Here is a 12,275-nt window from a genome sequence, read left to right as displayed (position 1 = left end):
GTCAGCATATTGCCCCCACAGTCTGAGTCCTCATTTCACCCACCTCGGAAGGATGGAAGGCTGAGTCAACCCTGAGCCGGTGAGATTTGAACCACCGAACTGCAGATAACAGCTGAAGTGGCCTGCAGTACTGCACCCTAACCACTGCGCCACCTCGGAATATGGCAAGTGGAAACATCAGAGTGCTCCTGACTCGGTTCTGTTCCTGTCCTTTGATAACCCCTTTGTCACCCTTTCGTATCTATATTGTTATGTGCTTCATCTATCATATTTATCTTCTAATCTTGTTATGTTTGTTGGAAAATGTAATTTGTATAGATTTGAGAAATAATAAAAAACCATGCTGGAAATGTTTTTCAGTATTGATTAACAATTTGGAGCCTATTAGCGACCATCTTGAATGAATGTAATCTCAGAAAATGCCGGGGATTTAAAACACTTTTGTCCATGTTATTGCGTGTCTCCATTGCGGATGTAGGTAAATCCTGTCTTTTCATTATGCGTGTAGGCAGGACGATAGAGAAAGATATGATAAATATTGTAATAATGTCCAGAATTTGTAAGGTTAGAAATAGTTATTGGTACAAATGTGTTATTTATCTTTCTTCGCAATCAATATAAAGGCAAACGTTAAAAGATTTTTTCCCATCTCCCTCGTAGGTGATAGAGTGTAACTTGCGAGCATCACGATCTATTCCATTTATATCCAAGTCCCTTGGCCTGGATTTCATTGATGTGGCGACTAAAGTGATGATTGGGCAACAGATCGATGACTCCTCCCTTCCCGCACTGACAAATCCTATGATTCCATCAAATTATGTGGGCATTAAGGTATGTGTGGAGTGATGTAGAATAATTAGGTAATTACACTTATGTGACTTCATAAGGTTAAATTCTTTTTATCCATTCATTTAATTGGGGAGAAGAAATAGGTAAGATAGTCATCCCCATCGATATACACTGTGCTGAGTATTAAAGTTCCACATTAAAAATCAGAATCAGACATCCAAATCAAATGCATATTAACCAAGTCTGTACACTGAAACAAAGAGTAAGTTTAATGAATAGCATATTACATTTGGAAGATGGATAACTCAGTGTCCGTGTAAATAGGCTAGCCTTCACTCTTCTTAGTAAAATCGCTTCTATCTAAATGAAGGAGGTTTACATAATCAATGTCCCTCTGTATAATACACCATGTGTTCAAGACACTTTGCATTTTAGCTGAGAGATAATGACTGAAAACACAATGCCATGAAATATTTGTTAAGTTACTCTATGTCAGTGTTTCTCAACCTTGGCAACTTGAAGATGTCCGGACTTCAAGTTGCCAAGGTTGAGAAACACTGCTCTATGTAGTTTTCTTGTGGGTTAAAATAGGGGTTTACTTTGGAACTCACAAACTGTTCAACTTGGTCTCTTGTTTAGTGTTTCATGGAGGGTTGGAAGTTTTCAATAATAGTTGACGGGCCCTTTTCACTAAATTACTACCCTTAGTTTTTTCAAGCTGAACGCCAACCTCCAGAAAAGGGTAACTTTATCCCTGATTGCTTCCCATGGTAAAATAGGTATTGTAACATCACAGTGATTTGCTAAGTGATTTGCATGGAAATCCTTCTGTTCTAAACAAAATCTTTTTTAGGAATCCAAAAATGCTTGTAAATGCCTACAGCAATAATTATTATTAAAATGCCAGAAATAATTAAAAAGTTCTGAAGCGGTCCTATGGGATAACTTTTGGAATCATACATACATTATTACGAATTAATTTTATCTTCTCCTGCAATGCTTTGATGAGCACCCCCATCATATCGTCTTTCCAGTTTGGCGTTGCTTTTGCATCAGGTGAAAGAACCTTCCCCCCAGAACATTTTGCCAGAAGGCAGACTTATCAAAAATGGAAAAGTCCATGATTTCCTTCCATCTTTTTTGTTTTTCATTATTATTTTTTAAATATACTTTTTTTATTTTCCATTTTCATAACATACAATCACATGTATACTATTACATAGCCAATATCCTATTGTATTAAGTAGTAATTACATCAGTTCCTCTTGTCATCAACGCCCAGAAAGATAACAACCCATTATTAGCTCTTCTGCTCTCCATACACCTCTTTCTTCTACCTCTCTCCTACCTCCTTTCTTCCCTCCATCCTCCTTTCCTACTCTACTTCCCCTTCCTTTCTCCTTCTCCTCTCTCTTCATTCTACTCCTCCTTATCCTCCTCATCTTCCCCCCTTACCCTCTCTCCTATCTCTCTCTTCCTATCTTTCTTCTCTCCTCTGTTTCCCTCTCTTCCTCTCATTCACTTGGTGTATCCTCCCATCTTTTTTCATGGCCACAAAATGGGAGACAAGTCATAACTGCTTTTTTGTGCTGGATTAGCTTGGCAGCTACACCTCCTTTTTCTCCCCCCCCCCTTAATTGTGTCATTCAAAACAAATGGTGGGGAAGGGCTTGCAAGGAAACGTTCAGAAACTGATGTAGGTGATAAATGTCTCAGTGGACAACAGATGAGTCAGGTCTTGGGTAAAATATATGGTTTACTCTGTACCAATATTCTGAATGCTGCCATATTGCTGCCTCGTTTCTTTAATTATCTACCATGGAATGATGCTAGTACTTGTTATGCGTCTGTGAGACAGTTCTGGGCTTAATATATATACCATATGTATTTACTGCATGTAATGTATGTATCACTCACACACATAGACACAGACACATGGGGATGGATAGTTGGTGTTGTCCATTATTAAGGAAGTATAATGGTACAGTGTCAGGATTTAATTAAGAGCCGAGGTGGCGCAGTGGTTAGAGTGCAGTACTGCAGCCACTTCAGATGACTGCTAAGCTGCCCTTGAAGAGCGTTCGAAGACTTCAGCTTGTCCAGAACGCAGCCGCACCAGCGATAGTGGGTGCACCTTGGTACACCCACGTTACACCTATCCTCCGTGAGCTGCACTGGCTGCCCATTGGTCTCCAGACACACTTCAAGGTGCTAGTCGTTACTTTTAAAGCCCTACATGGTATCGGACCTGGGTACTTGAGAGACTGCCTCCCAGAGATCTATTAGATCCCACAGACTAGGCCTCCTCCGGATTCCATCTGCCGGCCAATGTCGGCTGGCGACTCCTCGGGGGAGGGTCTTCTCTGTGGCTGGTCCGGCCCTCTGGAACGATCTCCCCATGGAGATCCAGACTCTTACTACCCTTCCGGCCTTCCGCAAAGCAGTTAAGACCTGGCTGTTCCGGCAGGCCTGGGGTTGTTGAACTATCCAGCCCCATTCGAGGTTACGGCTGTTGTAGTATTTTAAATTGTTTGTTTAAATTGTTTGTTTTTTATTTTATTTTTATATCCCCTCCCTTTTTATTGTAAGCCGCACTGAGTCTCTCGGGAACCTAATAAATGAAATGAATGAATGAATGAAATGAATAACTGCTATTGCTAATGTCAGGACCATTTCCCTTTTATTCCTTTTTTTCCCCTAGCATTTGCTAGTAGTGGCATCACCTGCTATCCCATTCCTAATTTCTGATTCTCTTTGAGAATAAGTCCAATTTTGAGGCACAACTTGAGGCACAACTGGATTTGCCCAGCACATTCTGTCCTCTGTCTGGGTTAAAAAAAAAGCCAAAACTTTAAATAATACAAATTCTAAATTGTACTAGAATGCATAAAATACAGAGATCCCCAACCCTCTACCCAAGGCAGGAGACCTTATACCACCTGAACAAATAGATGTCCAATCTTTTCTTGAAAAACTCCAGCAATGGAACACCCACAATTCCAAGACGGGAGCTGTTCTATTGATTTACTATTCTCACTATCAGGAAATTTCTCCTTAGTTCCAGGTTGGATCTCTCTTTAACCAGCTTCCACCCATGGCTTCTTGCCCTGGCTTCAGTGCTTTGGAAAATAAGTCAACCTCTGTCTTTGTGGCTTCCCCTCAAGTACTGGAAGACAGCTGTCATGTCATCCCTAATCCTTCTCTTTGTCGCTCTAATCATACGGTACCTTAGATGTTTGTCATGTGATTTAGCCTTCAGACCCCTTACCATCTTTGTTGCTCTTCTCTGCACTCTTTTGTATAGTCGCAATGTAGTATTCCAAGTGTGACATCACCAGTGCAGTATAGAGTGGTACTATCACTTCTTTAGGAAATAGCACATTTTGGCTATGCCAACACGTGTGATACAGCTTCATCTTTCACTAATATCCTGCCTATTAATATATTTCCTATTCTGCCAAAATGTCAAATCAGATTCTGGTTACCAAAATGTTGTCCACTTATATCTTGCAGCTACAATTTACTCTATTTGGAGAATTAATGTCGCAAATGAATTCACATTTCTTTCTCATTTTCTAGGCTCCAATGTTCTCCTGGCCCCGTTTGAGAGATGTTGACCCTATTCTACGATGTGAAATGGCATCCACTGGGGAGGTATCACCTTTTATGATGTTTTCTCACAAAGGTCAATCAATATCCAGAAAATGATTCTTGGAGAATAGGCCACCTTCACATGACACTACATTAGTAATATTTTTATTATTAAGTTCCTTTATTTTTGTAGTGAACCAATCTTTGAAGTAAAAAAAAAACACCTTTTTATGATCTGAAAACTGCCTTTCACATAAAAAATATCACATTTATCTGGTAGAATGTAACTTGTTTGACCACTGGATGTCCCCCTTCATTAGTGTTTGAGTCCTATCTCTTTACAGTAGTAAAGAAAGAAAAAAACTTTGCTTCTCTTTTCTCCTCCCTCCACTCCCAGCACACAGAAAAGCATCAGGTTTCAATAAATATTTTAGAATAACAGACATAATATTTTATGAAATATTTCTTGATATGATAGAATATATAGTCTCAATGATGTAAAGTGGAATGAGATGCCCCCGGAGCTTCGTATAATCCCTGACCTCCGGTCCTTCTGACGTGCCCTAAAAAGTTGGCTTTTCCAGCTTGGCCTGAACAAAATAAAACAACTTATTGATCACTGTTAATTTTAATTCAATTTTTTTAAAAAAATGTATTGTCAATTTTAATTGGGTTTGGGATATTCCATTTAATTTTTTTAAAACTTTGGTATTATGTGTTGCTTTTAATTGTTGTACGCCTCCCTGAGTCCTTGGGAGAAGGGCGGCATATAAATCTAATAAATCTCAATCTCAAATCTCAAAGTCTACACCAGGCTTTAAAACATTTTTGTTCTAACAACAAACAAACTGGTTTTAGTCAGTTTGGTTTAGTGGTTAAGGCACCAGGCTAGGAAGGAAGAGCCCTTGAATTAAGTTCTGCGTTAGCCATGAAAGCCAGCTTGGGCCAGCCACTTTCTCTTAGCCCACCTCATATCTCAGGTTTCTTGTGGAGGGGGGGACTTGAATGTGAAAGTAACATCAGGCTAACAAAATCTGGGAGACATATATATGATTTCTTTTTTTTAAACCATGATGCATGATATAGGAGGTGGTGGTGGTGGGGGAACCTTCATGTATTCCACATGGATGTATATTTTTTTTCTATTGTTAGAATCCAAGACGTATAACCTTAACAGGATTCCAGATTTAATTTGGTTTCAGCCAGAAACTCTTAGCACAATACCACAATACTTGTCTATAGTCTAGGACAGTGGTAGTCAATCTAGTCCCTACTGCACACTAGTGGGTGTTCCAGGTTTCATGGTGGGCGGTAGGGGTTTGCTGTAACTCTGCTTTATAAATTTTATAAAGTAAAGTTACTTCCCTACTTTATAAATCTCCATTACCGTGGAACCGGTGGGCGGTTAGAAAATTTTACTACTAACAGAGATACAAAAGTGGGCGGTAGGTATAAAAAGGTTGACTACCCCTGGTCTAGGACTACAAATGGTGTAAAATTACCCAAAGTAGATATTTCATCATGCTACCCAATGGTGGATGGTGGATTTCATCTGTCTAGGAATATGGTAAAGGTTAACATTTGAGCTGAATATTTTTATTAAACTTTTTTTGACAGCTGTTCCAAATATTCCATTCTTTTAAGTCTCTCCAATTCAGGGACTGAATATTTAGGTTCTTGTGAAAGGTACTCCAAATTGAGAATGGGGGGAAATAAACCTTATGTCCAGCATCATGTAGAATTAAATCGGAGTCCAAGGCAAAACTATCCTTAAAGTTCCAATTTAATAAATCAGACATCTTGTCATTATGCTATGGAATCCCAATACTGGAGATGACATCAGAATCCCACCCAGTTAAAAGTTCATGATCTTGTCCCCACAACCCACAATCCATCACATGGCCCAATCTTCTTCTTCCACGCTGGCATCCACACCCAGCTGCTTCCGGTCGGGTGTGAAAGTACGGAGACAAAAGATGAGATTCTAGAAAAGAATGATAACAATACATTCCACAATCCTACTCCTTTCTATTCCTCCCTCCCATCAACTATACTAATGAAAGAGCAGAATGAAATAAGAGAAAGTGTGGCAGGCCAAAATTCTAAAAGGAATACAATTGCAGGCCTGACACCTTACTGCATGTGCACAATGGGAATATTAACTTGGTAATGGTGACTAAGCATGATAACAGTCTGTGTTTTGGGATTTGAGTGTCTACATGTATTCAAAAGGGATACCATTGAAAACAAGGCCGATACACCTCCAAGGTTCCTTCCAGCACTATTATGATTGAGCTACACAGCATCAATATAAAGTGATGCATTCTGACTGATATGCAAGATTATATACTGAATCAGAAAGAAGAATTTGCATAATTCTACCCCTATCATTTTAGTAAACATTCTTCAAAGAGAAAAATTACCTGAACCTCATATTGACATACACCTGTGTGTCTGTATTATGGGTATGATCTCAGAAATGGGCACAGTTAAAATTTTCCTATTCAGGAATTTTCTATACTTGCAACATAGCTATGATTGGTTTTAGCTTGAGTGAATGTGGTGATTAAATTTATATGGGAATTAGTTTTAAAGTCAATAAGGACTGATGAAATGTTATAAATAAATCAGAGTATACTGTAAATTGAAATGAAGGGATCATTATATTGATCTTTATGATTCTAAACACATTTACGCCCAGGTGCTCCAAATAGGTGATAAACACAGTTCTATTCAATAATAGATTAGTTCCAAAAATGTACTTTAGGATTGCAATATAATTATAGTGAACTTGATTGATTTACAATGTCCATTTTTCACATATAAAGGCCGCATGAAATTTTAATATTGTATAGCTAATACTAGAACATGTCCTATATCGTTCAAGAATTTTATTATCATTATCACTCTGCTGCTGAAATTGAACTCAGAGTCACAACTGCAGCAAATTTTGCTTTGAGGCTAGTTAATGGAGAAAGAAAAGCTTATTGTCCTTCTAACTTTTTGAAAGGGCTTGATTTCATCAGAAACAAAAGAAAAAAGGAATAATATTTTAGCCGGGGGATGAAGATTATTTTTCTAAGTGTTAGATAGTGAGAAAGAATATTTTAGTCATAAAGGAGAGAGTATTAACTTTTATGAGTTAGAAAGATCCATATTCACAATTGCCATAAAACAGGAAAATTGTGAAGGTCTTTCTTGCCAGTGAATAGAAGGTAATAACTCTCCACTGGTAAAACAGTCACTTTATTCTACAAATGCATTTTAAATGCATGGATATGAATAGCTATAGAAACAGAATGAGCTTAGATTTAAATAGGAACTTCCAACCACTTATAAGTGTCCATAGCTGCAGCTTAAACTTTTGAGATAATGTTTCCTTTCCCCTTCTCAATATTTAATATACAAGCTTGATCATTTCTATTTTGAAAGTTGCATAAAACTTAATTATTGGGGCCCATTATATTCAAGATTACTTTTTCTGGGTTTGATTTAGCATATTATATCTCCTTAACTATCATGATTTATAAAGTGTGGTTTATAGATTAGTGCAATACGTGAACCTGATATATTCAAGGGAGAAATAGAAGAACAATTTGATGTAAAATTTTGCAAGCCAAAACAGTTCCATTAGTAAAGCTTTCGTTTTGTTCCATTTAGAATATCACTTAGAGTTTGGTACTTCTTTGTCTAGCTCGATTCCACTGCTTTAATAATGTCTTATTACAAATGAAAGCTATATGCCTCCTTCTTTTTCTTCCTAAGGCACTGAAACTATGAAGATAGCGTAGGATGTCTCACTATTTTGGAAAGAAAATCTGTGAAATACTATTGATAGACTACCTAAATTGAAGACACGGCCATGATTTGTGAAATGTTTGCATATTTTTACAATATAATGTATTCTCTAAAGCATTAATGCTCAACGTTCAACAGTGAATGATGCCTCTAATCACTCCTTAATAAAAAGATACACTAGCAGGTGCTACTGCTGGTTTCACCACTGTGCAATTGATTTGTTATTCTCTTTTCATCAGTTGATTGCAAAACAATACCTGCAGCAAAATTCAAATTCTATCAAATAATAACCAAGAAATTGAAGAATAACCATATATATATATATATATATATATATATATATATATATATATATATATATACACACACACACACACACACACACACACACACACACACATGTTGTATTTGTGCTGTAAAATAAATAAAGGGAGACTAGTATAGATCTATTTCAAGCTATTTAGCTCTCATCAGCTGGCCATACCCTTACTGGGATTCAAACCTGTGCTGTATTACATCTTAGGCAGATGTATTTATCAGCACAAATACAACACAAATGTAACAAAGGCAACAGTAAAAATATTGGGTTTCTGTCTGGATGGTCTCTTGTGACGAGCCTATGGACAGAGAATGGAAGCAGTAGGCTTCCTCCCATGTTTGGGCATACCAGGGGTTGTGACTTTAAATACATACATACATACATACATACATACATATAAAAAAAACTTGGAAAGGAACTTAAATATCATTGGTTGGACTAATTTAGCAATCAATTTATGAAAATGCTCAGAAGCTGACACTGGCCACTAACCTTGCTATTTTTTTAATTACTTGTCCGAATTACATCTTTTATTTTCTGAGAGTTGGATCGTTGTTTAAATTCCCAGCCACTAATCCTTTAAATCCAACATACTAAGCTATATGCAAAATGCATCTCATTCCTTTGCTTTCTATCTATACTTTTTGTGTGTTGTGTTGAGCTGAAACAGCTTCTCAAATAATCAAGAAATGTCTATAGTCCCGAAGCAATTCTGCATTCTTATGGCAGGCAAATATCATTCATTTATGGGCCCAGAGAAGCATTTATAACCCTCACTGTTATTTAAGCATTAAGTAGTATCAATGTTCTGTGGAATGTATTCATGCTTATGAACCAGAAGCTGTGCTTGGCATCTACATCATTCATAGATGGGTCCATTTAAGTTGCTCCATGGTGTGCTGTTTCAAAGTAGCATATTCCTTATTCCTTCATTAATGCTTAATTAAAATATCAGATTCATCTCTGCCGATCTGCTATTTCCTGGCTGGTTCAAGAACTACAAAGAGGAGAAAAGAGGAAAAAAGGACCCCTTTAAACATGTGATTGTTTCAATGTCCTTGATCAAATTATCTTCTTTTTTTCTGTTTTCCCTCCAATGCCCAGGTGGCTGGCTTTGGAGAAAATGTTCACTCAGCCTTCCTAAAAGCAATGCTCTCTGCAGGATTTAAGTTGCCACGGAAGGGAATTCTGCTTGGAATCCAGGTGAGCCGCAGCATCTTTGAGTGTAGAGCAAAGACATATCATTGTAAAAGAGAGAGGTCAATTTATTCCTGGTTCTTCTTGTTGCTGTGTCTTGTTGCATCATCATTTTTTTTTTAATTGATGCAAAAAACACTTTTTAAAAGATGCTTTGCCGCGAAATATTCCTGACTGTCATTTTTATATTTACCGTGTAACGGTTTTGAGCAAAGAACTATTTTCCTCAAATTCTGAGAAGTATACGATTCAAATGCTATGGACCAATCTATGGATGGTGAAGGGACTGACTTAGGGCAGTCTGCTTAAAATATGGAACACTTAGAAGAACTTCCTTGAATGCTCTAAGTGCTCAGGTTCAGAGGGCCCACAGTTCAGAGTTGACCCTTAGAATGTTGTAAGGCAGTGGTTCCCAAACTTGGCAACTTTAAGACTTGCGGACTTCAACTCCCAGAATTCTCCAGCCAGCTCTGCAGAGCTGGCTGGAGAATTCTGGGAGTTGAAGTCCACAAGTCTTAAAGTTGCCAAGTTTGGGAACCACTGTTGAAAGGGCCCACAGTTCAGAGAATAGCGTTTATGCTTATAATATCCTTGTTAACTTGGAATGGAGAGGGGGAGGGGACCTTAATCTCTGTGAAAAATCATGTATTTTCTGCAGCAAAGGGAAGATGTAGTAGACTTATTAACTAATATTTCAATTATTTCATACAATAGGAGTTAATAGGTTTCCCCCTACATTATGCAGCTGTAATTATTCATTCAAATGGAAGTTTTATCTATCCAGACAAATCCAAATCCTATTTATTTTACCATACTAAATAGTTCTGGTGTTACATAGGGGATGCCAACAATTTGTGTTATTAAGAGCAATAGCTCTTCTGAATATTCCCACACATCAGGTCATCTTATCTAAGACTATTTTGACATACCCACATATTTCAATGAAACCCGAGAATATTCATTCTGCAAAATAAAAGTAATCCTCAATGTCCCTACCCCTACCCCCCCCCCCCCCCCTTTACAAGTCGGCCCATCCCTCTCTTCCTGCAATGCTTCTTCACTGCCTCGGGGTAATTACAAGCTGCAGAAGATACAGAAGGAGGGTGATGCATTAATAAATCTCCCCAAGGCCTCTGTGTCTGCTTTCCAAATGATCAGTCACTGGATCTGAGATTGGAAAATGCTAGGGGTCTCATAAAAACAATTGATGGCCTTTTGCAATGCTCCTGCTGTGCTCGTAATAAGTTTATACTCCGCATAAAGTCAATAAGAAAATAATTAAAAATAATACTGACTTCCCAATCTTGAATGATTATTGTAGACAGCAAGAAAGGATATGAGAATTAGGTCCCCAACTTTTAGCAACAGGAAACTGAGCTGAGAGAAGAGCAAAAATAGCAAACAATAGGGCCAAATACCTTCTCAAATAAGTCTATAAGTTCTAGTACTATAGGTAAATCCTTTCCATTTATTTACTTCTCTGAGAAACAGGTGACTGGAGGGATAAAAAAAACTTGGGTTCAACTAGCCAATCACTAATAAAAATGCCTGTGCATGCCTTATAACTTTAAACAGGTCTAAAAGTCATTTCCAACCCTGAGAGAATGAGTTCAGGAAGTTTGCTTGGCAATTAATTCATCCTTTAAATGAATTATATTGTCACCCAACCTTGATACGATCCGATATTTCTCTCAAGCAAAATAGTTCATTATGTTGGTCCCTGCTGTTCCCTTTGGGGTCATTCAATATTTTACAAATGGGCTGGGAGCAATTCTTCTCACTATAAGCTCCGTTGCTCCAGCTGTTGAGTTCTGCCGTATATTCTAGTATGCTCCACGGAGCAGATGCTACTGCCCAAATAATCGTGGCCTATCAGTCATTACGAAGGTGCCATGCTTGACCTGTTGATAGAGGATGCCCAGTCAAATTGCTTGCCCTTTTGGCTCATCCCCTAGTGATGATGAATGAGCATTGCATCCACTCTGCATGATGAAAGTAGAGCGCTGTCTAGAAATGTCCTAAGGTCATGGGAAGTAGAAATAAGTGTCAGGGTGTGAAATCAACTACATTATTAACTTGCTTTCTTTTTTAGTTTTTCTTCATTTAACTGCTTGTGCTCCAGACGCCTCAGGAAAATAAAAGTCAATCCAATTTTAAGGCAGATGAAATTGGATTTTTTTCCCCTTAAAAAAGCAGACGCTCAAGCATATTTGAGAATAAAAATGGATAGGTCAGTAAAACTAATGCATAACTTAGGTAGATGGTATAACTTGTTAGATAGAATTCTGCTAATAATGAATATGAAATGAACCAAAGAATCCCGATTGCTTAAGTTTAACAGCCTGCAAATGGACTGAGCAGAATCCATTAGAATTAGGCAGTTAATAAATTTAAATAAATATATAAATGGGGATAATAACAACAACAACAACAATGACTTTTATGGCTGATAAGTAACAAAGGGGAATGACTGAAACAGGAATGATAGCTGTAGGTTGGGGAGGTTCATTTTGTAATAGAGCTGAGGTGGCGCAGTGGTTAGGGTGCAGTACTGCAGCCACTTCAGCTGACTGTTATCTGC

The 12,275-nt window shown here is 37.8% G+C and overlaps 1 protein-coding gene across 1 annotated transcript in view; it reads left to right on the top strand.

Moving 5' to 3' along the window:
* The window catches only part of CPS1 (carbamoyl-phosphate synthase 1), a 168,560-nt gene that overhangs the window by 140,562 nt on the left and 15,723 nt on the right, over window positions 1-12,275 (top strand). Inside the window, exons 32-34 of the mRNA XM_032233904.1 lie at window positions 661-831; window positions 4,369-4,443; window positions 9,602-9,700. Coding sequence (XP_032089795.1) covers window positions 661-831; window positions 4,369-4,443; window positions 9,602-9,700 — 345 coding nt within the window. The remainder of the gene's footprint in view (window positions 1-660; window positions 832-4,368; window positions 4,444-9,601; window positions 9,701-12,275) is intronic.

The sequence above is a fragment of the Thamnophis elegans genome, chromosome 1, assembly GCF_009769535.1.
Source record: "Thamnophis elegans isolate rThaEle1 chromosome 1, rThaEle1.pri, whole genome shotgun sequence".
In the NCBI taxonomy this organism is placed as follows: domain Eukaryota; kingdom Metazoa; phylum Chordata; class Lepidosauria; order Squamata; family Colubridae; genus Thamnophis; species Thamnophis elegans.
This window is presented reverse-complemented; position numbering and strand designations above follow the sequence as displayed.